This window comes from Talpa occidentalis, unplaced genomic scaffold (genome assembly GCF_014898055.3).
Source record: "Talpa occidentalis isolate TD23 unplaced genomic scaffold, MPIMG_talOcc4v2.1 talOcc4.8, whole genome shotgun sequence".
Classification (NCBI taxonomy): domain Eukaryota; kingdom Metazoa; phylum Chordata; class Mammalia; order Eulipotyphla; family Talpidae; genus Talpa; species Talpa occidentalis.
In genome coordinates, this window is record NW_023605194.1 from 91,008,980 (window position 1) to 91,036,594 (window position 27,615).

The following is a 27,615-nucleotide window of genomic DNA, read 5'->3' on the forward strand; positions in this document are numbered from 1 at the left end:
TTTTCATTGTGTATTCACTTCAGTCAGTCCTGATCTCTGTATTTTGAGAGACATCAAAATGCTCTTGGAGTGAGCTCTGCTGTAGGCCTTACAGGAAGTCCATAGTAGAACATGGGTTCCTATCCTTTTCTGATGAAGACTAAGAGTAAGTCCTGCACTTTAGATGTGCACGAGGGCGCATGATGTTGGCTGGTGGAAAAAAATCTAAAGCTGCTGAGGCACTGAGTTCTGGTATGTTTTCTGTCTCAAGAGTAGGGACATGTTCTGATGATTCCAGATCATACAAACTTTCTGTTTCTATTTCCCCTAGAGGGTCCATCCCCTTCAGTGAGTTTAATAAAATGAAAGTTAAATAAATGATGATACAATCATATGGTAGAATATTATGCAACTGTTTAAAATGATTTCTTAGATTTATATTTACATGAATAAAAGCTATGATGTGTTGGTAAGGGATTTTTAAAGAGGCTAGCATGTGGTAGGTTCTGTTTTTGTAACAGTGGTCATCTGTACATGTGTAAGAAAAGAAATCTGGAAGGAAACGTACAAAATAATAGTGGTGCTCTCTCCAACTGACAGGGGTACTGGCATTGGTTTGCTTTGTAAAAGGTGGTAGCAGCATTGACTGTCCTATTTGCTAGCTGTCAGAAGTCCCTTCCTTGGATTCAGGAAGGACTGGCTTTCTTCCCACCTCCATATGACCTTGGCCTGGCCAGTCAGAGGTCCCAGACAAGTGCAAGGTTAAATGCAAGACACAGGCTGGGCTGCTCAGAGACTTTTTTGGTACTGGGAGATAGCTTTAGAGAACAAGTTCTATTTTCACTGAGAATTCTCCTCTAGAACATGCCCAACGCATGCCCTTGACTTCTAATATGCCCCCTCATGAGCACAGCTGGTTAAGGATACAAAGAGCAGAGACCTGGTAAAAAACATTTTGTTTCTGTGTATATTTCTGCCTAAAGCAATATCTAACCCTTCACTGTCTCCTTACATAAATTAAAATATCCCCCTTTATGGAAGTCAGATTGAGTGAAAACAACTGCTTTGAGTTTTATGCAATCTTCATGTTTCTTTATTTTTTAAATTCTTTGCATTGAATATGTGCTACATTTATAACCAGCAATACACATCACATATTATGTAATACAGCAGCTATTCAAAAGGATGCATAAAATATTATTTGTTGAAAATTTTACCATGGACATATCTAACCCTGATAATCCTTGAATAAATACGATCCCATTTTACAGATGAGGAGACTAAGACTTAGAGAAATTAACTAATCCAGCCACATGCAAATAGAAAATGGTAAAACTCATGCAAACTCAGAGATACATGCTTCTAAAGTCTGTTGTCCTCCTTAATTGTCTACAATTGGTTGAGAAGGAAAAGCAAGGCTACATTTCTTATGACAAAGAAAGCATTTTGTTTCTGTGGCAGCCACATGTATGTACATCTCTCTAACTTGCTGTCAGTCTGGCTGCCAAATATATGTGAAAACAACTGTGCACATTTGTTATACTATGTGTGTACGTATTTAGAAGTGAGTTGATGATTTCCCCAAACCTACCTGGCTGTGTCTCCTCAGAAAACACCTCTCAATCTCACCTGATGTGATATTGCTCACACAGTGTGTGTTCCTCAAATGCCCCTAAGCCTGTGACCTTTTCACTCCTGCAAATATTTAATCTGATCTATTAGGTTCTTTTTATACATTTCCATTTCCACTGACACTGACCTTGCTCTGTCTCTTTTCTACATGAGTGAACGTGCTCCATTCAGTGCCTGGTAAGTTGTGTCTTTCTTGGGAACCCTGAGACCTGCCAACCATGCTGTATAGTGACATTCTGTGGCTGCTGTTCCTGGTGACAGCCTTGTTAAGCCCTTCGCTCTACTTCACAAGGGGGGATGCCACCTTTGGAGGTGGCAACAGGTGTCACTTGCTCATTGGTGAACTTAGAAACATTGCTCACCCTTCCCTATCCTCAGTTTCTTCACCTTTGAAGTAGCACAATTTTACCTAGCTTGTCTGTGATATTAGTAAAAAGGAAGACTAACACTTTTTTTTTTTAAAGATTTATCCAGTCACGCATACAAGAGCTGGGGTGCAGGCCAGAGATGCGGGGGGTGAGAGGATTCACCAGAGACAGAGTGGGAAAAGAACAGGCAGACTGACTGAAATACACTGCTGAGGGGAGCAGTGGATGAGACAGGAGATGTCTGCCTCGCCATGTGGGTTGCTCCCTGGCAGGCCGGGGATTGAACTCATGCTGCCAAGGCTGCGTATTGCTTCATAGTGTGGTGCTTTAACCCCTTGAGCCACCAGGGAGGCCCAAGACTAACACTTTTAATGGTTTCAATATTATTGCCCTCTTTTGCAAATTAGCAAACTCTGAGGCACACAGAGATTAAATGAACTGCCCAGGATCACAAGGTAAGGGATCAACTCTGGGTTGGGCGTGTAGTAAATGCTCAATGCATGACTGAGTCATTGTAGTGGTTGTTGACATCATCATTATTACTATCATTGTTGTTGTTATTGGGACAGACCCAGTGAAATACTACCTAGGTACCATCACTACTGCACACTCCTAACTGGGAGTCTGGAGACAGAGCAGAATCTATTGCCTGACTGTGCAAGGGTTTCTATAGCACAGATGGGGTATCTATGGAATCCCCTCAAGTCCCTTGCTGTCTTAAGTGTCTATACTGGGCAGTGCCGGCTGTATAGACATAAACATAACTTGGTAAACCTGTGCTTCTCTAAGACCTTCCTCCCTGCCCAAGAGAATCCCAGAGTTTACCCCCTTTGGAGAGTCTCCAGTGCTGGGCATAGACTAAGCGAGCAGAAAGCCCACCCTTGAAGTCTGTGCTCCGGGTGGGAGAAATGGAGAGAAGCGTGGGTCAGATCATAGAATGTGTCATAAACTCTCTTTCTAGTCCACTCTCTCAGTAGGTTGAGGCTCGCCCTAGTCCAGCATGAACTCATCTGACTAATTACATGTGTGATGACCCTGTTTCCAAATGAGGTCACATTCTGAGGTCCTGGAAACTAGACCTTCAGCCCTGGCATTTTGGGAACACACATTCAACCCATAACTGCCTCGGATACAGCAAGGGGAGAGCCCCTGCGCAGCCTACATGCCCCGCTCTGCCTATGGCCTCAGCAGCAGACAAAGGTGGTGGGGGGCCTAGAGAGTCCAGGACAAAGTGGGGTCACTTTCTACTCCAGTGGCCTGGACACAGACCTGGCAGTCTGTAGCCCCACGGCTGCACTGTCTCTAGGAGAGCAACGTGAGAGGCAGCCTAGCAATAACTAAACTTCACAAGCTACCCAGGGAGGCAGCCGGGGAGAAGGGAAGAAATAAATGGCCCAGCTGCTGAGTAATTCACTGAATGCGGCCCTCTCACAGGCATCGCAGAGACTTCAGTATTTGGAAAGTGAATTAAATGAGAATGAGAAGCACGAATGTGTTGTTAGCTCCCTGTTACAATGCAGTGTGACATTTACTTTAAAAATCCTGTGGAAGTGGTTAACAAATTCTATTACAGTATTTGCAGAACTTCGCTGCAGCTGCTCTTCCCTGAAAAGGAGGCATGGCCCACTGAGCACAGCTCAGCAATGGGCCCTGATGCTGCTCCTGCCATGGGGTGGGAGTGCACTGGGGAACCCCTGCAGGCTGGTACCTCCTTCATCTTTCAGAGCCTCCCTGTCCTCCCCTGGAGAAAGTGAGTCATGGTAATGCAATCACATATGACAGTGTGCATCCTGGCCAGCCATCAGGCCAAAGGATGGGTACGAAAGGGAAAAGTATTTAAAAGCAAAACAGCATCTCTGTAAACTAAGACAAATGAATTTGAGAGTTCTGGCTTTTTCCAAGACTTAAGACTTTCAGCCAAAGCATCTGGTGGGCCTCAGTTTCTCCCTCCTGGATATTGTCAGGATTAATACAGCTCAAAAGCATTCGATTTTTGAACGGGAGGTCATTTTGGAGAAACTGCAGTTTGCATATGAAGACGCCTGCAAGCATTTATATTTTACTCGGACTGTGTTCTGAAAAGAGTCAATTAACAGGATCATTTCCACGTTGTTTCCTCGAAAGACAGAAGGGCACTGCCTCTCGGTGGCCAGCTCAGTTTCTCAAAAACAGAGTCACTTGCATTATATTTAATGAACAGGAAGAACTGAAAGCACTCAAGGATTTAACAGAGGCAAAGTACTATCAGCACCTGCGGGGCAGGACCAGGGGCCAGAAGGACTTGGTTGGCTGTTGCAGGAGATTACAAGGCCATGCCAAAGCATTCCCGTACAAACTAGTATAATGATACTAAAGGAAAGTGGGCAGTGTGTGCTGGGAGGGTGGAGACAAAAAGAGGATCCTGTCTGGGAACCAGGAGACCCAGGAGACAAGCTGAGCCACCAAGGAGGGCTGGTGACGAGACTCCAATCACTGTGTGGTTCTTCCATTTTATTTATTTTTTTAAAGATCTACTTATTTATGCATACAAGAGCTGGGTTACAGGCCAGAGATGGTGGGGGTGGGGGGGCTCCAATACTATATAAAAATGGATGCTTGAGTATATATAAATTTGAAAGACATATCCACAAAAATATTTCCTTTCAGTTGATACTGGAGAGATTATGGCATTCTTAAACATAGTTCTTATAAAATAGAGAAAAAGATTGGAAATAAAAAATTTGAAAATTGAAAGAATAAAGACAAAAAGAAAAAAAAAGTAAGCAAACAAAACAATAAAGGAAAATAAGAAAAAAACAAGGAAATAAAAATAAAATAAATAGCTAAAACAAATAACTAAATAAGTAAAAAAATAAATAAACCAAAAGAAAACCGAGTGCATCACTGCAGACCATTGGGATGACCCCAGGTTGGTCTCCATTCTCTTAGGCATAGTCATTGGTTTAAGCTCTGTGAGGATTATAGCAGAGCAAGATGATACAGATGATTACCTCACAATCTTGCAGTGACAGCCTTAGGAAACCTTTCCCAAGGCTTTGACCACAGCTCTTAATTACATTTAAAAGGTCTCTGAAAAACTTCCCTTCTTGTGAAAATGCTATGAAATTTTTTTAGCCTATTCCCATGAAAATAAGAAAAAGATCAATGGTTAAATGATATTGCAAATCAAAACTAGTTTATTAGATTTAATGGGAAATTTTGAAAAAATTATATCACATATGTAGCTAAGTTACCTGAAAAAGAATTCTACTAGCTTTACAACCTTAATAATAAATCTAACTTGTTTGGTGTTTCTGGGTATTTATACCAAGAAGATGTGATACATATAAATAAGAGAATATTACTCAGCAATCAAAAAAGATAAACCTATGCCATTTTTGCAACATGGATGGAGCTTGAAGGGATAATGCTGAGTGAAATAAACAGAAGGAGAAAAAAAATTATTGAATGGTGTCACAAATATGTGGAATATAAAGTAACTAAATTAATAGTAACATCAAGACAAGCTTAAAAACTAACCCTAAGAGCTGACTACAGAACTGAAGCACCAAGTTGGGGAGGGGATGGGTGGCCATAACTCGCTCTCTATGGCAGCTCAGGAGCAGCAGCAGCAGCAGCAGTTGGCAGGAGGGAGCAGCACAACCTCTCCAAGCCATTAATGGGTCAGGCTCCCCAGGGGCCGACAGACTAGCGGGAAGCCTGCCCTGTGTGTCCTCATGCCCTGAGCCAAATCAAACCCTCTGCCCTCCGGACCTGGGAAAAGAGGCCCTGGAGCAATATCAGTCCCCACACCCCTGAGCCAATGCTTCTGAGCTTCAGACTCTGACTGTGCTCCAGGCTGCTCAGGTGAGACTTGGTCCTCAGCTGATACTAGCAGTGAGCAGAGTAGGCTTGGAGGGTGAAAGGAACCTGCAGCCTGAGTGGCAACAGAACCCCCATTGTTCACCTGAACCCACCACTTTCAGATGCCAGGTAATTTCTGGCAGGGCTCAGGGTCACAGCGTCTGGACCTGTCCTTTGCCAACCAACCTGCCCCACCCCCCAACCCCCAGCTGGAGCAAGCAGCAGATATTTCTAAGCCAGAAATCTCAGTGGGAGCTGACCACCCCCAGCTACCCCCAGCCCCATCTGAGTCAGGTCAGAGGTGTCCCCACAGCATGGGGCTACAGTGGCAGGCAGCACCGCGTGACGGACACACACCTCATGTCATGCTTCTGGCCACACTCTTGACAGGGAGGGAGGGGCTGTGCCCTGGCACTAGCAGGCAAGACAGGAGAGCAGCAGACACGGGAAAGAGGGACCCCACTGGCCGAGCTTTACTGCATCCGCCCGCCTGCCACAGCCACCCCTACCTCTGGCCTGCTAGGTGGCCCATGGGCACGCTCAGCTCACGGGCAAAAATGGAGGGAAACCATGTCCCAGAGAGTTTTCAATGCTAGGATGCGAAGAACAGACTGTGTTGAGTCTCACGCTCACGACGTTGTGTCGTTTATGATGTCAGTTGATGGTGTCCTGTCATTTTGGGACACATCAGAGATTAAGGCAGTGACAGCATGGGGAGACCTTGAAAAGCCAAAACCTGGGACAGGATTTCTCAGTACAAATGACACGGTCTCTCGAGCATTCTATGGGTTGTCGTTAACTGAGTACATTTCAATCTCTAGTAAGTCCTATAAACACACCTCTTGGCAGTAGCTTTTTCATTAAGACTGAAAAACCACTGGGGTTTCCCTCTGCAGGTGGCTGTGGCCTCTGCCAATGGGTGTGGCTCTGATGCCACAAAGAGCCACTGTGATGTCACCTGCAGAGCCAATATAAGCCCTGCCCGGACTGCGGCTGTGTCCTTAGGAGACAAGAAGCTTTGGGACAGTGACCTGTGGACTCAGACAGAGAGAGAGAGAACGTGTTTTGGTTTATTTGGTTTTCTTTTGGTTTATTTATTTGTTTACTTATTTAGTTATTTGTTTTAGCTATTTATTTTAGTTATTTTATTTTTATTTCTTTGTTTTTTTCCCCTTATTTTCCTTTATTGTTTATTTGCTTATTTTTCTTTTTCCTTTTCTATTTTTGTTTTTTATTTTCCTTTATTATTTTATTATTGGCTTTTTTGTTTTTTTCTTTTTTTCATTTTTCTTTTAATTTTTTTGTTTCAGTTTTTAGTTTTTGATTTTTATTTTTCGTGTGCTCTCCCCCATTTTCCCTTCTGTTGTTATTTTGTTGTTTGTTTTTTTTCCCCCTTTGTTTTATATTTTAGTTTTTAGTTTCTAATTGTTGATTGTTCTGTTGTTTGTCCTATTTGTCTTTGTTATTGTTCTATATTTTATTCTTAAATTTAGTGGTTAGTTTGTAATTGGTTTGTTTTCATCATATTTTTACATTTTTATATCATTTGTAATTTTTTGTTTGTATTTTCATTTATTTTTAGTGCAGTTAGTATTTGTATAGCTAGTAAGTTTAGTGAAGTTCGTATTGCTGGTAGAGTTAAGTTAGTTAAGAGTTAGAGTTAAGTTAGTTATTGTTGGTATTTAGTGAGCTTAGTGAATACTTTTTGAGTGCTATTAATATTAGATTAGTAGTACATTTCATGATATCATAGAGTTAGTTGTCAGCGGAGGTAGTGCAAGGGCTGTGCGCACAGTCAGGGCTTGTGAGCGTAGTCAGCACAGTTCAAGTCCAAGCTCGCTATGTCTAAGCGCCTCACTCCCCAGGGACGTGAAGCAAAAATGTACCTGGTGCTGCGGGACCTCGGGCGGGGCGCCCACGCCCAGGTGAAGCTGGCGCTGCACGTGCTCACCGGCCCCAAGGTGCTCATCACCGACGTCCGCAAGTCCAAGCTGCCCGACCTCGGGCTCCTGGCCCACGAGATGGGTGCATGAAGGTCCTTCACCACCCGAACATCGTCGAACTGCTCCAGGTGGTGGACACCAGGGAGGAGCTGCAGCTCGTGATGGAGTGCGTGGAGGGGGAAGACCTGCGGGAACACCTGAGCGAGCGTGGGTGCCTGGTGGAGGCAGAGGCCCGCCAGCTCTTTCGGCAGATCCTCTCGTCCCTCAGCTGCTGCCACGCCAGAGGCATAGCCCACCGCGATGTGAAGCCCGAGAACATTCTGCTGACCCGAGAGGGAGTCCAGGGCTTCCACAAGGCGCTGAGCTCGTGCTGCTGTCGCCCGGAGTACAGGGCCCCCGAGGTCTACCTTCGCCGGCGCTACAAAGGCTCCAAGGTGGACGTGTGGAGCCGGGCGTCGCGCTCTTGCAGATGGTGACCGGCACAGTGGCCTTCAGGGGGCCAGCCCCGCGGAGATCAGGGGCCGCGTCCTGGCCGGGAACGTCCACCTGCCCTCCGACCTCTCGGTCGAGTGCCGGGACCTACTAAGGAAAATGCTGGCACGGGACCCGCGGAGACGCAGCTCCCTGGAGAGCATCAAGCAGCACCCCTGGGTGGAAGGACTCCTGCCCTTCCGCGAGCCGTCCCTCGGCCACCAGGACCCCGCATCATAAAAGCCATGGAGCGCCTGGGCTACCAGTGCCAGGATATTCAAGAGGCCATTGAGGGGAGAAGGTACAATGAAGTGATGGGCACGTACCTGATCCTCCGCTGCAGGAAGCAGGAGGGGGAAGAGGACCAGGAGGAGGAAGAGCGGCCAAGGCGCGTCACCTTCCGTGAGCCCTTCCCCCATGGTGACCCCGATTCCGAGGACGGCCCCCCGCGGCCTGAGGTTGCGGGGAATACCCGAAGGCCAAGTATCCTGAGACAGCGGGGGGTCCAGCAGAGGGAAAAGGCTGCCACCCCGGGAAACAGAGTCCCTGGGCTGGAGGACGCCCAGGCGCACACCACCACCTCCGGGCCAGGCCCCCTGCAGGAGGACGCCCCCGAGAAGACCAGACCCTCGGAGCTAGGCCCTGTGCAGGAGGACGCCTGGGAGGAGAGAAGCACCTCCGTGGCAGGACCCCAACTGGAGGGCGCCGGGGAGCACAACACACAAGTCCAGCTCCCCGGACCTCCAGCACCACCCTGCAACCTCCCCCAAGACGTGGCTGGCGCTGGACCAGTTCAGTGGCCCCTTCAGACACGGTCAGCCAGATTCAAAATAGCTGCCGTGCAAGCTCAGGTGTTTCCAGACAAGGGGGAGGGCCAGAGCTAGGAGAATAATTAACAGAATAGTCAAATTTTGTTGCTGCTGCCCAGCATTCCGACAGGAAAGCAGCAAAGACTGAGGACCACCACACCCGGCAGAAGGCCTACCCCCACCCCCCAAAGCACAATCACTCTGTGGCCATGATGAACAGGAGCACACCGGGAAGGGTGAGGCTTTGGAGAGGCTCAGGGGCTGGGCCCAGTCAGAGGGGCCAGGAGCAGCATGAGACGCTCAGGACCGCAGCACAGAAGTCTGGGTGGCACCGATGTCCCTGGAGCAGAGCAGGTGAAGGGCCAGGAGGGCAAGGGAAATGGTGAAGCTTCTGCAGGGGAGCAGAGTGGGTAAAGGGGGGGCATGGAGGGGTTGGGGAGAGCTGAGCAGGTACAGGGCCCAGGAGGGGTGTGGGGCTGTGTGGGTGAAGCCTCCAGAGGCCCCAAGGCCAGAGGCGGGGAACCCTGGGCCCCAGTCCCCCATCTGAGGCTCTGTCCCCTGAGGACCACCCTGCCTCCTTGCTGGGAGAGCCCTGCTGCCACCCACTGGGCACACGGATGGCGCAGAGGATGCAGGAGCTCTTCTGTCTGAGTGGCATTGTCACTGACTGACAGCCATGGTAGCAAGTCCTCCTGGATTTGGCCCCTTTTCAACTGAAATTCCAAGTTGGAGAATCGCTCACCCGCCAGCTAGTGGCGGCTCCTAGGGCCTCCTGGTTTTCTTCTGAGCCTTGTAAATCTGTGCAGCCCACACCGGGGGGATTTTGCTGACAAAAGAGCATCCTAAACAGTGGGAGCTGACCACCCCCAGCTGCCCTCAGCCCCAGCTGAGTCAGGTCAGAGGGTGTCCCCAGCGCATGGGCCACCGTGGCAGGAAGCACCGCGTGACGGACACACACCCCGTGTCGTGCTGCTGGCCACACTCTTGACAGCGAGGGAGGGGCTGTGCCCTGGCACTAGCAGGCAAGACAGGAGAGCAGCAGACACGGGGAAGAGGGACCCCACAGGCCGAGCTTTACTGCATCCGCCCGCCTGTCAGAGCCACCCCTGCCTCTGGCCTGCGACATGGCCCATGGGCACGCTCAGCTCATGGGCAAAAATGGAGGGAAACCATGTCCCAGAGAGTTTTCAGTGTTAGGATGCGAAGAACAGACTGTGTTGAGTCTCATGCTCATGACTTTGTGTGGTTTATGATGTCAGTTGATGGTGTCCTGTCATTTTGGGACGGACGCATCAGAGACTAAGGCAGTGACAGTATGGGGAGACCTTGAAAAGCCAAAACCTGGGACAGGATTTCTCAGTACAAATGACACGGCCTCTCGAGCATTCTATGGGTTGTCGTTAACTGGGTTCATTTCAATCTCTAGTAAGTCCTATAAACACACCTCTTGGCAGTAGCTTTCTCGTTAAGGCTGAAAAACCACTGGGGTTTCCCTCTGCAGGTGGCTGTGGCCTCTGGCTCTGACTCCACAGAGAGCCACTGTGGTGGCACCGGCAGAGCCTACATAAGCCCTGCCTGGACTGCGGCTGTGTCCTTAGGAGCCAGGAAGCTTTGGGACAGTGATCTGTGGACTTGGACAGAGAGTGAAAATAAATAATATAATCCAATTTTGCAAAGATTTTGTGAGCTCAAAGAAAGAGAATCAGAGCAGGAGTGCTAGGAAATGTGACAAGCCCCGTACTCACGAGAGGAATGATTATGAGTTGCCAGCAAGCCCTCTCCAGGTTTGCTGTAATCAGTGGGCTGATTTGAAGGTCATGTTTAAATCTGAGTTCCTCCACCATCCCCTCTCTCTACCTTCCCAACACTGTCCTCTCCACAGTTCAGACCCTGTCCACATTTCCAGGACTTTAGGTGCCTGTGTCAGTGAACATCAGACACCCTGATCTCTGACCAGAATGCCATTCAAATTTCCAAGATGACTAAATGGTCTCTGAGATAGTTGATGACACAGAAGACTGGGGTGAACTAAGGTGACCTCACCTAGCCTAAAATATCTGTCAGCTAATGGAATAACTCAAGGAGATGTAGAGTCCCTAATGCATCCCAACGAAATCTGACTGGAGGCTTCCATTGGCACGCCCATATTTTCTTCCCTTCTGAGTGATAAGTCGATGTCTTAGAAATTCTAGCTACTTTGTTTTGTTAGTGGAAGGTGGGGCTGTCTTGCTTTTTTCTTGGTCTCAGCTCTTGGTTGAAATTTTAGGAGAATCCAGAACGGGAAAGAGGCAGGTTTCTGGCCCAGAGTAAGTGAGGGTTCTCTAAGGAGGCTTAGCAGGGAAGTGAAGGGTATGAGGGAGCTGTAGGAACCTGCCCCCTGACAGGCTCTTAAGAAAAAGAGGCAGCAACACATGACCCCCATGAACTCAGTGTCAAAATGCTAACCTAGCTTGAGATGATGCACGAGGATTTCCCAGCCTGGCATGGCCCAGACTTAGCGCCATGTGTGCTGGAAGGACATGGAGGGACAAGAAGAAATGACCTTTTCAGCTGTAAAGTTGGCCCAAAGGTCAAGGACTGACAGGGAAGATGACTGCCTCAGTGGAGAGCAATGTGGACAGAGGGGCACTAAAGCCCCACTCTGGGACTTTCTACATCTTCTCGTTTTCAGCGATGCTCTAGAGGAAGGGAGGGTACAGATGAGAGAGTTTCCATCCAGCTGGCAAAGTAGGATCAGGAAACAAAAGATCCGTTATGGACAAATAAAGTTGAAATCTTACCCACTTGGGCTGCAAACTGAGAATCATTCAGGGTAAAAGAAGTGGACTTTCCCAGCTTTTCTCCCTAGATACCTAGCTAGCTAGCTAGCTAGCTAGCTAGATAACTACTTTTTGGGGGAAAGCAGATGTTGATTTCACAGAAAATGGAGAGACCCAGCCCTGTGGGCCAGAGCAGAGGAACATGGGTTGCCTGTGAGCGAGGTGGCCCAGGTGCGTGTGCCTGGATGTGCCTGGTGTTTTGGGATGCTGGTAAGGGCACAGTCCCTGTTCTGCGTGCCCCCTCTGACTGGCCACACAACTGACACCCATTTCCCTGGTCTCTCCCACAAGTTGGGCTCCTCCATCTTGTTCCCCTCCCAGCCATCTGTTCCCGCTGCTCCCGCAGCCCCTCTGCCCTCCCCCTGCCAGGGCCTGTCTGAGCAGGAGGGTGTGAGGCCTGTGACGAGGTGGGCCTCAGCCCTCCATCACTCTCCGCCTCGAGGAAAGCACCAGCTGTCTGGCTTCATTTGCATTTTTTTTCTCCCAAATAATGAAATTAGCCATGAGTTTCCTGAGGTGATGCAAGACGCAGATTTAGGCTGGATGTGTCAGAGTGCGGTGGAAAGGGAAGGAGAAGGTCAGGGAGGCATTTTGATAACACTTGGCGGCCCTGAAACACAAGGGAGAATGATAGCAGATTTGAGGGGAGAAGTAACTTTTAGCCTGGTGAAAATTGTACCTTTTTAGCTCAGAGGAAAGTTAGGTGAGGCCTTTTGAAGGTACTTTCCTTTCTCTGGGATAAAATCACAAACAGTTTATGCACAAACGAGAAAGATGTCAGCTAAAGTGGAAGCAATTCTCAATTATTGAACACTTATTCGGCTACATATAGAATTGTCTGAAAATGAGCACATTGGTTGAGGCGCCTCGGCCAGGAAATCAGGTAGCTCTGGTGACTGGCTCTCTGTGCAGGCCTGAAGCAAACTGTTCTTGTCTCTACATTCTCATTTGAACCCTTTTAACTCCAAATAGAGCAAGAGTTTCCCTGTTGTCATGATGGTTTGGTTACCGCTTTGGTGAATGGTTCTTAAATTTGGCGTCTCTCGACTTTCACATTTTATTTTATTTTTAAAGATTTATTTATTTATGCATACAGGAGCTGGGGTACAGGCCAGAGGCATGGGGGGTGAGAGGATTCACCAGAGACAGAGGGGGGAACAGAACAGGCAGATAGACCAAAGTACACTGCTGAGGGGAGCAGCGGGCGAGTCAGGAGAGGTCTGCTGTGCCATGTGTGTTGCTCCCTGGCCGGGGATCGAACTCGTGCTTCAGGGGCTGCAGACAGCTTCATAGGTTGCTCTTGACCCCTTGTGCCACCAGGGAGGCCCCTCGACTTAACATTTTAAAACTAATTAACTAGCTATCTTCCCTGAGGCAAATATGCAGACTTTATATGTTTGTGTATAGACTAGACTATACTGGAGTCGGGTGGGCCCTGCATCCAGTGACTGGCCCCTCGTGAGAAGAGAGGGCAGGCAGAGACACTGAGAAGAGGTCTGTCCTGTGCGTGCTGCCTGCCCCTGCCACTGTCATGAGCTGCCAGGTTCACCCTGAAGCTTCAGGCCCATGGCTCCTTGCTACTTTCAATTTCTGCCACTATGCAACTTCGGGAAAATTGTTAACTTTAGTCTCATTTCCTCATCTATAATATGGGCATGAAAATAAGACCTATCTCAGGCTAGGAAATTATATGGCATTTTTTGTGCTTCTTTATATTGTGATTTGGAACTTTCTTTCCTAGAACATCAGGTTTTGAAAAGGAGAGCTTTCAAGAGCTTATTGAGACAGGACATATCCACCCCACCCTTACTCTGCTGCTGCTCCCAGCTCACCCATGACCTCCTGCAGGTGCTGCCAGCTTGGCTTTTCTAAGTTACTCTCCTTGCAAGTTTCCCTTTTGGTGAATCTTACTAGTAATTTCACTTCTATGTTCCCAAATGTGCACAGGTCATCAGAGTCTTGAAATAAGAGGAAAAGAAACTGAAATCTGGAATGAGTCCTCCTCAGACCCCCTGCTCCTTCTCCATTACCCACCCTCCCTCCTCCCACCCCCATTCATTTTTGGTTAATAAGCTTCTCAGGCTTGATTTTCATGAGAATTTGCCTCTGTGGCTACTCAGAATCTGAATATCTTGACAGTAGCTTTACTCTCTTGGTCTTAAATGGGGGCGCAAATGAAGAACATGAACCAGACTGAGGATCAAATTACACTTGCCCATATCAAGCAGACCAGAAGCCGCCAGTTTTGGCAAGGGTGTGGAGAAAAAGGAACACCTGTGCACTGTTGATGGAAATGGAGACTGGTCCAGGCCCTATAGAAAACAGTATGGAGATTCTGCAAGATACTAAAAAGTAGATCTACCACAGGATCCAGCAATTCCACTCCCAGGTGTTTACCCAAAGAAATCAAAATGACTAATTCAAAGGGATACATGCACTCCTGTGTTCATTTACAATAGCCAAGTTATGAAAACAACCTAAGCGTCCAATGATGATAAGTGACCTGGGAAGATGGGATGTATATACACAGGGGAAATCTACTCAGCTATTAAAAGCAAAAACAGATGAAAGCTTGCCATTTGTGACAGCATGAATAGAACAGGAGGGGATTATGAAATTAAGTCAGAGGAAAGACAAATAGTGGAGGATTTTATGTGGAATTTAAAGAAACAATCAAAGGAACACACTAAGCTAAGCAAATTCTAGAAATCTGCTGCAGGATTGAGGCTCAGAAAGGGAAAGTGGAAGGTGGGCAGGAAAGGGAGTAGGGAGGCCAATGGATTATGTTGGAGGATTGTGGCTGCCACGGTGGTGGGTGTGGTGTGATAACCTACATCTGAAGAGGTGGGATCCTATACCCCTGAATCACATACAGTGTTTTAAACCAACATGATCGCGATAAAAAGAAATACAATTTTAAAAATTTAAAAATACATTCAAGCAGTAACACATGTTGGGCAAATAGATATTTCTTGCTGATGCCAGTCTCTGGAACCCTCCTTTCCAACCCCAGACAAATGGCAGTAAAACGTAATCTATTAATGGAAATATTTCATTTATAAATAATTCATCCATACAACACTTCAATTTTCTGAATATCCTGCAGATGTCTATAAGGAGCTGTCAATCATCTACTAATATCCTATTAGGAAAGTAGCTATTTCACGGCTATGGTGCATGAACTGACTACAGTTTTGAAAGTAGTTTGACAACCACAGTCTTCATCATCATTATTATCAAAATTAAGCATCTATCACTGCATGTAAACATCCAGTCCTGCCTGATCCTGTCTTTTAGGTGAAAAGTATGATAGTCTTGCAAAATCATCTTGAGTGAAGTCTAGTAAGTAACAAATGTCCTTGGCATTTTGGTTAATTTCTTTCCAAATCACTCCTTTTATCATAGTTTCTTTCATTCCAATTATATTAAAAAACAAGTGTTCCATTGCCCTTGAGCCAGTTACTGAGACACTGTGAGCCACAGTCTCCTCGTCTGCAGGGGTGACAATACCCACCTCAAAAAGTAGCGGTGAGGACTGGGGGTCCTCCTGTGAGAAAGTCAGGGAGCATGGGTTCCAGTAAGGGAAGAGGCATTTCCGTGGAGCAGTGGCTGTGGCCCCTAAGGCAAATGCAGGCCGGGTTGGGGCAGAGTTGAGCTTTAACAGTTGAATCTACTGCCTGTCAGAAGTGAAATGCTGAACTTTATAATTCCAGCTTCTGGACAAATGAAAGCACTTCAATGAAATAACTCTGCAGATATTCATCAGATGAAAATATGGAACAAATGAAATGGCAAAAATAAGATACACTCCACAGTATTCCCCTTGTAGAGGTGACACGTTGCTCGGCAAAATAGAAGAGCACAGGCCAGGCTGTTTTTGGACCTTGACGCCCTTCTTGCGCCTAATTCCATTAAGGTACATATTTCCCTATAGGATCACATGGGGGGAAAAGTTGTTTGTTGTTTTCCATTTTAGGTTTATCTTTTAATCATTTTGAAATAGGATTAAAAATAAATTAGTGATAAGGTTCTATTGGATAGAGACCAATTTTAATTTCTCCTAAGTCCCACCCCTGGAACTCTCAGATATAAATGTCTGTCTCTAATCCTTGAGCCAGCCCAGGTGCTGAATGTCATCATCAACCTGAAGCTGCAGGGGTGCACCAGCGAGGACATGAGAGGGTCACCTGGGAGCCAGGTCCTGTGCTAGGTTTCCCTTTTCTCTCTTCTTTCCTCCTGCCTCATTGTCATCCCCGGGAAAGACGGTTCCTTTGACAGCTCTTCATGTCAGTCAAAAGTCTAGGGCAGACACTTATCAATTGACCTGGTGTTAAAGGTAGACACTCATTTCAGCATCTGTCAATAGCCTCTTTTGATCCATTTAGACCAGAGCCTGCATCCCCGTCGTGATTTATACTGAAGCGTGCACAGACTTACAAAGACAGGGAAGCATTTCTAGAGCTCTGGAAAGCAGCTGGCGAGGTACTGCTCTTTCTATTGCTCTCAAGCAATGAGTGCCAGAGAGAGTGTGCCTGGAGACTAATACCCAGGACCCTCAAAGATCACACTGCAGCACCTGACCCTGAAGCCGTGAGCTCTCCGGGACCTGTGGATGGTTCTCCCCAGCGGCCATTCCTTGATCTTCTGTGACCTGTGCTCTGGCACCCCTCAGACAGGGTAGCCCTCTACCAAGTTACCTGAACTAACTCGTGAGTTACCAGGTTATGGAGCCACATTTCTAGGGATCAAAGGCTGCAGCTAACTTATGCACCCCCTTGGGAAAGTTCCCAAACTACAGGAGATGGGGCCGTCACTGTACATCCCTAGTCCTGTCCAGCTGGCCCTGCCCTCTGATTTGGTCAGATATCAGGAGAGCGTCCCCCTTGAACTCAGGTGCCTTTTCCCCTCCTTGCCCCCCTAGGTCCTAAGAGGGACAATGCACATTTCTCTTTCCCAGGTGTTTGTCACCAAGCTGCCAATCCCTCCCTACTTGTGAGACAGGAAAAGAAATGTGAACATAGAAGAAATTCAGAGGGGCTGAGGAAATTTTCCTGACGTGCTCCTGCTGCGACTCCGCAGCAGTTGAAGAAGGCCTGTCATTGGGCTGTCAACCTTTAACCTCCCCCAGACGTATTTTGAAATGATGTGAATAGAATTGCTGTGTTGTACCAGGGGCTCCTTCCCGTGCGGCATGTCTGTCCTTGATGTCAGTCAAAAGTAGTTAACTGGCACCCACGGTGCTTGAAAAAAACCCTCCACAACAAATCAGTAATGACTTTAGTTAGGAAGACTAGCTCTTGTCAAGTAATGACTTTTTGACATAAGGTATTGTTTACCTAGGCAACGTTCTCTTACTTGCATTTTAATGAGCCTAATTAATAATAAGTTAGGGGTCTGCAGCTATTTCTTCACAGCTGGACCATATGCACTAATTACACTGAGCATGCAAAGCTAAAAGAATCCACTTATAAGAAATCATTTAGATCAAAAGAAACTCTTGGCTGATAGATATTTCCTCCACACTCCTCTTTATGATGTCAACGGTGATAGCAAAGCGATTTGTAAATAATGCAGGCAGATATCCCCTTGAATAATGCAGGTTCGTGGTGTCCTTTTGGTTGAAGTTTCCATTGCTAGAAGTTCTGGGAGTTTGCAGATAGACTTGTGCGGTGTAACAAAACAGAAGAGTTCTCATGAAACGGCAGTGGTAGTGACAGGCCATCTATTAATGGGACTAGTTCGCTCATAAAGAATAAACAACCTTCAGAGGGTCATTTTGGAGCTTAGGAAAGTCTCTCATGTATTATAGAAGATCATGTTTTATTAACGTTCCTTAATAGTAAGTTCTTACTTAACTTTTATACTTTTATCAATAGAATCTAGGAACTAACATGTTTGTAATTGGGGCAAGGCTTTCAACCTAAAGAGGACAAAATGCCAGGCCACTAGACAGGTATTTTTTTGTTTTTTGTTTTTTCCAGAATGACAGGATTCCTCTGCTTCCCTCTACCTGGTTTGCAAAAGTGCAGGGTAGCCCCCAGCAGCCTTCCTAGGGAAGTTGCAAGAACCCTATTATCTCAGCAAGTTCAGCCCTACCTGTAAGCAGACACAGAACTGATGAAATTTGAGTCTGTTATTTGGCTTTTTGGACCCCAAGTGTTGGGCTCCAACACTGAAGTGAGCTGAAGTGAGGCTGTTCAGACAAGATAATCTGCAATGGGTCATTGATGACTTGCGCTCAGAGTCAGTTATTAATTTTTTTTTCAAAATAAATCCTGCGGTAAAGCTTCTAAGTGGTGGAATGATCCTGGAGCAAACAGCAAAGAGACTGCTTTGGTGAAGGCACTGCTCTGATCAAGATTCTTACAGAAGTCAGACTGACAACTTGAGCTCTAAGACCTCTGAGTTCTTTAAATGGAAGGGAGAGATTCTGGCCTTAGGTACATCAAGAGGCTGGGATCTCTTAGTGTGACTTTTTGGACCTCATCAGGTCCCCATCCACCCATGTTTTAACAAGACATAGTTCAAAGCAGTCAGAGGCGAGTCGAGCTAATTGGTTGATTCAGCAAGAACCCTGGGAAAAGGTGATGCTGAGGTTGGAAGGCATCAGGCTGGCAGGGTTAGCAGATGCTCTCCAGCAAGGGCCTAGGAGCGGAGGTGCACCCTGCCAGGCGCCATATGTGTGACGGACATGACGGTGAGCATGGGAGGCCTGCACAAAGGTGACAGACTGGCTCTCATTTGCAGAGAAAGAAACTTCCCTTGGCGTAGACACAAGTGCACTATTCTTTGCAAATCGGGCACATTTGAGGACTGCTGGCCACTTGGCAGAATTTTCCCTGTGGCCACTTCCAACCTCAAGGAGGAAAAAGTCTTCCTTCTTTAGCATGACAGGGCACTCCCACCCTTCATCCTCCAGGACCGCAGGGACAGCGAGGGGGGATTAGGGGATGTGGAGAGGCAGCCACCAGGAGCACTTGTAGTGCATCTTCCTGGTTCCCTCACGCATACCCTCTATTTGGATCCTCATGTAGCCCAGCTGAAGTCCATAGTTTGTCCATCGTGGGACCACCTGTTTCCACAACTCACTGGTTCCACTCACCTCTGGTGTTTAAACTGGAGAGGCTCACTAGAGTGTCAACACCAAGTGTCATATTGCAAGCAGTTATTCCTGGCTTCATTCTCTGAGGATGTTTGCTGGTCCCCGATACACACGAAGTTTCCCTGCCCCCGCCTCTGTGGGGAACTCCTTCCATTCCCACCTATCTGGCCCAACTCTTGCTTTGAAAACTTATTGCTTGAGACCCCTCTGAATTCTACCTCCTATACCATAGAGACTATGTTAAAAAAAAAATGGGTTCCAGGATTAGATATAAAGGTGTTATGGACTGCAGGTGTCGGGAGATGTGGTCTTGGAGATGGAACTTACCAAAGGACCACAAGCACTTTGCTGGATGTGGCTTCCAAGTGGAAACCCTGATAGTTATATTTAGTCTTACCACAAGGAGAAAACATTGACCAGGCACCTAGGTGATGGTAGAGGAAGGAGGTGACAGGGAAGTCTCAGAGACACGTGCTCTGACCCTCATTGGTCACTGTCTTCACATGTGATGAAACAGAGTGTGGGTATTGGTGAGTCATCATTTCAACCATGCTAGTGCCATCATGGTGGGCAATTGGGCATCATTATTTCCACTGTGTTATCTAACTGTCTAACCCATTTAGATTTGGGATAGACAAATTAGATAAATTTCCATTCATTCACAGGTTACTAACTGCTTCTGCACAGGTAGAAAATTCTCATTTTATTCATTTTATTCCCTTTGTACTTTGCATAATAACAGAGTTTTATCCTAGAAATTATTTACTGAGATGAGAGGTTTCCAATCAGAGCTCTACTGCCCCCTGCTTTCTCCCACTAGCTTCTCACTCAATTATCTCCTGTCTGAGGGGTCAGCTTGAGATAGCCCCAGGGGAAGGTATGGGCCTCAGACATACACAAACACAAACACACCATGAGATGAGACTTAATTGGACCTCTACGTGTCCATATCTCTCAAAGTTGCCCAAGTTGTGCTAAATGAGTACTTACCCTGCAATTTCTTTCTCTGGGAGTCAGTTTCAGACAATTACTGGCTAACCTGGCTCCATACTCTTCATTTTCTCCATGTAATTTGTATAAAAAAAAACAGAGATTCTAGCTCATGTTCTTACCAAGCTACACAGTGCCAATATTTTGGCTTCATTTATTCACTCACTACAACATTTATTGAGTGTCTATTAGGTAACACACTATCTCTCAGTCTTATTGAACTCTTAAAACATGCAGTTGATGCTTGTTATTTGTGATAGTCATGTTCTGTAATGTCACCAGAAAACACTGCATTAGTTCATATAGACCCTTCGCTTCCAAGGGAAGGACTTGGTTCCTATGAGCCTCTGGTTACAACAGTTCCATCAACTGATCAGCACAGGACCTTGTTTCCTGTGTGCTCTATTTAAAGATACCTTATTCCTATTTTTGATTCATTAGCACTGAACTCACAGCCAGCAGCACTATAACACATGTCTGAATGAAGCTTATCTAACACAGACTCTGTAAGACTCATCACAGCCTTCCTGTACTGAAGAGCACTAACACTGTATCACTTGGGATCCATTTCAAACAGCAATATCACCAACAAAACCCACAAAAATGTGACAATAGTGGTGAAATAGACCATAAAAAGAACACTTGTTGAGAGTGTATAAGAACCGAAGCAAAGAGCATCCCTCTGTTCAATGTCAAGTATTATAAGTGTTCACCCTGAGCACGTCCTCCGTGGTCACAAAACACCACAAGAATTGATGGGGGGGGGGTTCGAATACATTTGAATGAGCAGATAAATTCACAATCACAATAGCCATCAACAAAGAGGATTGACTGTACTTTATATACAAAGGTTTACCTGAAAAAAAATCAATCAAGAAGCAGTGTTGACACAGTGCTCCAAAAGTAATACCATATATATATATATATATATATATATATATTTGAAACAGTGGCAAGCCCATCATTTGTGTTCTTACAAAAGGAAACTACTTTGGACACAGAATGAAATAGGCTGGAGATTTGAGTACAGCACCCAGCAAGCAAACTCACCTCTAGGCAGGGATGAGCTATGGGAAGGGGTGAGTAAGCCCAGACTGTCTTCTTAAGTATGATGTTGAATTATTCTAGTTTTGCATCTGAGAAATGGAGATAATGGTAACAGTCCTGCTGCCTCATAGGGTTGCTCCTATTAGGCTGAAATAAGATCAAGTGTATTGGAAGCACTGATAATCTGTGAGTAAGTATTAAGGTGATTATAATTTATCTGCATCCTTTGCTTTTTTTCTTCCTTCCTTTCTGATTCTGATGCTTTTTACCCTTAGGAAAACAGCTAAAACTCTAACAACTCATGACATCATTTTGTGAACAGTTCTAGCAGGATGGACTGAATATAAACCTGGATAAACCAGAGATCGGGGACTTTTCCCTTTTATTGCACTAATAAGTAATGAATATTGTTGAAGTTGTGACTTGGTTGTCCTTATTTTTCAAAAACCAGTATCTTAGGTCTTACAGCTTAAAAGCTTACTCTTTTGGCCACAGCATCTCAGGAAACAATCCCAATGCAATGTTGTCACGAGCAAGCTCTTATTAAACACAGTGAGTGCCGTGTCTGGCTCTGCAGCAGTAGAAAAGAAATGGTAAGTCACGAACCTTAACTTTGAAGACAACATGTAAATAAAATACCTTGAGAAAAGTTGCAAACCCTGTTGAATTGCCAGGTGATGTTATTTTTAAAGGAATGATTCAGGAAAAGTAAAATAATTTCAACAAAACTTTTGGAGCCTTGAGAACTTTCTCTAGTGCATTTTGGTCAAACTATGGCCCTGAACACACCTGCTCCACATGGAATATGTGAGGGCAGCATGGGGCCTTGAGAAGAGCAGGTGTGCTCAGTCCCTGTACAGCTGTGCTAGGTTACTCAGCCTCTTAGCTTCTTCACAGACAAAATGGAGATGCTCATATCCCCTTCACTGGGTTTTGTGAGGATTAAATATAATTTTGCATGGGAAGACTCTCACCCTAATGGCCAATACTTAGGAGATGACTTATAGATGGTAAGTTCCCATCCCTTTATGAGCTCCCCACATACTCTGTGACCTTGTTCACATGACCATTCTCACCAAACATTTTTATGCAGTGCACTCACAGTATTGGGAATAAAGATAAAATCATATATACCATCTGTCGTAAAGGGGTTTCAACCTAATGAATTTAACCAAAGGACAGGTCACAGTCATTGCAAATTGAGTAAAACTCTGTCCAGACAGTAAAGTATTTCCTAAAGTCAATTTCAGAACCCCTTTTCAGCCTCCTCTCCATGGAGACTATAGAGTGATGGCAGGAGTTATGTAAAACCTTTATTTGTTTTTCCACAGAGAAGTTTTTTTTTTTTTTTTTTTTGAAAAACCTACCGAATTCTGCCAGAAGAAACTCATGCCATGTTGTAAGTTTAATTATGTTCAATTCATTAACACAATTAGAGCTGTGAACAAATTTATTGACACAGCCAGAATCACTTAGTAACAGGCAGTAAGTCATAGATTAAAAAACTCATTCTTGTAGGCCTCTAAACTCTGGGAGTGAGAAATGGGAAATTCATCTTTAGTTCCTTGGAACAGTTCTGAGAGACCTGACCAGAGGTTACCACTCGTAATTCACTGCAAGAATTGTTCATATTTTAAGAATAGTTCTTATGTCCCTTGGAACATAAATTGAATCCCCTTGAAATACTGTTTTTCATTTTAACATAATAAGTGATACAAATGGGGAGATTTGATGAATATGGATTTGATTTGAGCTTAGCTGAGTGGCCTCCCTTATAATCAGGGCTTGAAACTTCATCTTGCTATCCCAGTGAAGGCGAAAGTTCCTGGGGAGAACATACTGGTCAGTTGCCCTTCTTTCTGAATTCATCCTTTCAGGTAAATTTCTGTCCTTCCTCTGGGGCTTATTTGCATAAGCAGGTGGTGAAGAGACCTCATGCGTACATTTGAAGCAAAGTTCACTAAGAAAGATTTTATGATCCAGGAAAACTTCAAGCATATTCCTTTGGATTAGAGTCAATTTGTCAATCTTGTGATAAAGAAGTTTTAAAGAGGCCTCAATAAAGAACTAACATTTGCATTGTACACTTAAAATGTGAGAACTGTATAATGTGGGACTATTTCAATAAAATGAATCTTTAAAAGTTTACAAAATAGATGAAACAAGGAAAATAAAGTACTAACTTTTTGAGAAAAGTTGTGAATGCTTCTTAATTGCCAACTGATTTTATTTTTCAAGAAATAATTCAGGGAAAGTTAAATCATTTAAGCAAAGATTTTTGTGCCTAGAAAATGCTTGATAACTTTGCATTTTGACCAGTGACCCCCAGAGCACACCTATTCCACACTAATAAGAATAAACAGAAAGATTTTTAAGGGAAAATTTTATTGACATAAAATTCACATATGACATTGTATAGTTTTGGGTCTTCAGCACAATTATTTGCTATATGTATATATTACAAAGAGATTACCAAAAGAGGTTTGGTTAACATCTACCACCACACATAGCTATAACTTTTTTTTCTTGTGATGACAACTTTTAAGATCTCTTAACAACTTTCAAAAAAAAAAAAAAAACAATTTCGAATTGTTAACTATTGTATTGTACCATGCAGTACAATAAGTTCTGTATAGGACTTAATTTATCTTATAACTGTGTATTTATATATATACAACCCCCACTTCTGGAAACCACCTGTTACTGTTTCTATGAATTTGATTTGTTTCAGATTCCATATGTAAGTGAGGTCATATGGTATTTGTCTTTCCCTGACTTATTTCACTGAGCATAATGCCTTCAAGTTCTATCCATGTTACTGCCAATAGCAGAATTTCCTTCTTTCGTATGGCTAAATGATAGTCCATTGTTTTTATATTCTGCATTTACCTTCTCCATCCATCAGTGGGCACTTAGGTTGTATCCATGTCTTAGCTCTTATAAATAAAGTTCCAGTGAAGATAGTGGTGCAGCTACTTTAAGGAAAGTTCATAAATCTCATACATAATTAGCAGTATTTTCCAACTAGATATGTGTACTTTCCTGAACAATCCCTATTGGACACAACACAACTAGATGCTTGTAGAATGTTTCAAACCAATATTTTGGTGACCAGTGCTGGGTGGATTCCTCACATTTTCTCTCCCTGGATTTATTTACACTTTCCCAGTGCAGGCTTCTTTGTGACACTAAAAAATGAATAAATCTGCAGGTGCTTGGGCAGACTGTGTGGGTATGAATTCCACACTGTTAACTTAGTAACGGAACTGACCTCGAACATGCATTCAGGATTTCTTCACTTTAATTTCTGCACCTGTAAAGAAATGACCATAACTGTGTCTCTTGCCATTATTTGCTTGAAGTTTGAATGAGTTATGTAAAAATCTCTTGCAATAGTAGCTGGCACTTTGTAATTATCATCATATACAGTCTCACCAAACTAAACTCCCTGGTGGAGCTTGCAATATAAGGTGTCGTTACCCTCAGCTCCTGGAATCCAGTGGTCTAACAATGGAGCTGGGATTCTGGTGCTACTTCCCAGTTTTCTTGACAGCTTGTCAGGTAAATTCTTTGTATGTCCGGGCCTCCCTGGTGGTGCAGCGGGTTGAGCGCAGCGCTGTGAAGCTGTCCACAGCCTCTGCAGCGCCGGTTCAATTCCCGGCCGGCCAGAGAGATTCCCACATGGTGCAGCAGACCTCTCCTGTCTTGCCCACTGCTCCCCTCAGCAGCGTGTTTCAGTCAATCTGCCTGTTCTGTTCCCCACTCTGTCTCTGGTGAATCCTCTCACACTTCTGCGCCTCTGGCCTTTACCCCAGTGCTTGTATAAATAAATAACTCTTAAAAAAATTCTTTGCATGTCCTACTAGTTTGCCATTTTTGCAAGATTTTCAATTGGAAAAAAAATCTGTAATTTCTTTCTCTTCTAATACAGTTTCTAAACTTTTAGTTGACACGCAGTACAGTTTATTAAGGAGAAGGGAAGTTGAAATCTGTATTGAAAGTTAGGTAAGAGGCCTTAGAAGTTTAGAGAATCATGAGTTGGAGATGCACCAGAGTTTCAGTAATGGGGAACCACATTTGTAGCAGAATCTGATTTAGCCAAACCACAGGAGACCCCCCCACATGGGCAAATGGAGAGCAGTTTGGCCTCAATTCTGATGTATTTTAGAGTGCAACAAAATGGTGGGAAGTAGATGTGTGTGAAACAGAAACCAGCTGGAACCCTTCGAGTGCTGTGTTAGGTGGCGCCCAGCAGACGTGAAGGCCGAGTGGTAAGAGTGAGCAGAATTGCTCAGGAGCAGATAGGTGCCATCATATTAGAGAAAATTCAACACAGGTCAATAAAAATGATTAAAGGACTCAGGGAATTGATTTTTGAGAAAAGATTAAGAAAAATAAATGTGCAGGTTGACACATAGCCAAGAAGGAATATGATAACTGAGTGGTGAGATGAAGTGTGTAAGGCCGTACTGAGAAGGTGTGCCTCAGGAATGCAGAGACAATCCCCCAACTCTGGCCCTGAGGACACAGCTGACTCCAAGAAGCGGTAGAAGGCCCTACCCCTGGAAGTACTGGTGACCTCTGGGAACAAGAGTTTACATGTGGTGGCTGAGTTAGAATTTCAAGCAAGCTCCTATTTTCAGGTTGGTGTCATTCAATGCATGTCAGAGCACACCACTACAATTAGGGAACAAGGACTAACTGTAGCCTCCAACTTGATTTCTCTCTGCCCTTAAAACATACACATGCACAGGATAGGCATGTGTATAATCACACCTCTATATTATAAAATATACACACAGAGAACAGCCTTGTACAGGACACACACACATCCGTACATATGTAAATGTATCCACTGAAATGTTTGTATTCAGGGAGGTACCTTCATTTCCAAATCGAGGTGGATGTTGATGGAGTCCTTTAGTGAATTACCTCTGTCCTTTGTTCTGGCAGTTTCCAGAAATGGCTCCTAAGCCAAGTATGAATCATCTTTTTCTGGCACTGGAAAAGCTATTTTCAGTGGAGCCACATTGCAGGGTCATTATTCTTAAGGCTGCATTACGGGGCATCAGAGGAAATGACATAATCCAACTCAATTTACAAAGAGTGGCCAGTAGAGGAAGCTTACGGCTACATCATGCCACCTATCTATTCTCCAAAAATCACAAAACTTCTTAATACAGTCCCCGAGGGAGAAAATCTCTCTAAGGATAAATGGGGTGAAATGGCCTGTGATATATCCTGCTGGTACAACAGTTCTTTCATATATTTATTGGGATAATCAATGCATATTATCACATACATATAATAATGTAGTGCACCGTTATTCATATTGTAAAAAATAAATGCAATGTTTGCCTGCAATTTTTCACACTTTCCACACAGTGAATGGAACCATTTCATAACCATGGTCATCATGAAGTGCACAGAGGATAAAATGAGGGTGAAAAAGCATCAGGGAAAAATGTTGACCCGTGTGTTTTTGATGATTTAGCTTCTTGGCCGTTAGAAGGTCTTACTGAATTGAATTTCCTCATTTTTGTAAGAAATGCAGAGGGAGATATGGCACCTTTTCACTGCTTGAGGACTGAGAGAGAATTTGATTTTCCTCTCAAATGAATTGTGTGTTGGACTCCACCGAACAATTTTCCCAACAGCCCTCATAGAGTTGTTCTTCCCCAAGAAGGACGCAGCCTCACCCAGCACAGAGTGTGTGGGTGAAGATGGACTTTGCCGGTGCCTCTGCTAAGGGTCTGAAAGCCAGAATTTAACCCTAGATGGAGTCGTGTCATTTTTGCAGATTTTTTATCACATTTTTGCTGTTTCTTTAAGTGATGTCATCACTGACTTATTCAGCCCTGAGGAGGTCTAAACATAACTGTATGAAATAGCTAGGAAAACTAGGGACCCCAGTATCTCATACTCTGGGGGGGCAAACACAGCATTAATCTGTGAATACACAGGTAGCCTACTTGGGAGGCAGGTCAGTGACTCCCAAAGCAGCATCACTGAAGTTAAGGGTCTGAGAGTTTAGCATCCAGGTAGCTTCTCTTGGATTTATTGACCTTCTTATTCTGTTTGTGAACTATACTGACACTGAAGACTTGAGGAAGAATTAGCAATGGCATGCACAGCACTGAAAGTTTGCATTACACAGATCTTCCTTGACTTAGGATGGGGTTACATCCTGATAAACCCATCCTAAGTTGAAAATATCTTAACTCGAGAATAAATTTAATACTCCCAATCTACTGGACATCATAGCTTAGCTTTCCTTAGATGTGCTCAGAACCCCTACTTTAGCCTACAATTGTACAAATCATCTAACACAAAGCCTATTTTCCAGTAAGGTGTGAGTAGCTCACATGAGTAGCTCATTGAAGAGTATTTTGAAAGCAGGGGATCAGCTGTTTGCCCTCATCACCTTGGCTGGGAGCTGCTCCTTGCTGCCCCCGGCCCACATCATGAAACCATCATTCCACACATCACTAGCCTGGGAAAAGATCAGATCCAACATCTGAAGTGTGGGTTCCACTGTGCACAGTGCACACCTGGATTCAGCTTCTTCTCTAGGGGTGCTGGTTCCTTTTATTTGGGAATAGTATTTAAAAA

General features: G+C 44.8%; 1 protein-coding gene across 4 annotated transcripts; it reads left to right on the forward strand.

The window, feature by feature from the left end:
- The first annotated feature begins 7,082 nt into the window (after positions 1-7,082).
- On the forward strand, positions 7,083-21,424 carry LOC119234264 (serine/threonine-protein kinase MARK2-like). Of its 4 annotated transcripts, none has more exons than XM_054690338.1 (3): positions 7,083-9,399; positions 15,578-15,780; positions 21,279-21,424. In XM_054690338.1, exon 1 carries the CDS (start codon positions 8,482-8,484, stop codon positions 9,118-9,120), a length of 639 nt encoding a protein of 212 aa, XP_054546313.1. In that variant the 5' UTR covers positions 7,083-8,481; the 3' UTR covers positions 9,121-9,399; positions 15,578-15,780; positions 21,279-21,424. The 4 variants fall into 4 exon arrangements, with proteins under 4 accessions (XP_054546313.1, XP_054546314.1, XP_054546316.1 ...); XM_054690339.1 differs by lacking the exon at positions 21,279-21,424 and adding an exon at positions 16,822-16,841; XM_054690341.1 differs by lacking the exon at positions 15,578-15,780.
- The last annotated feature ends 6,191 nt before the right edge of the window (positions 21,425-27,615 follow it).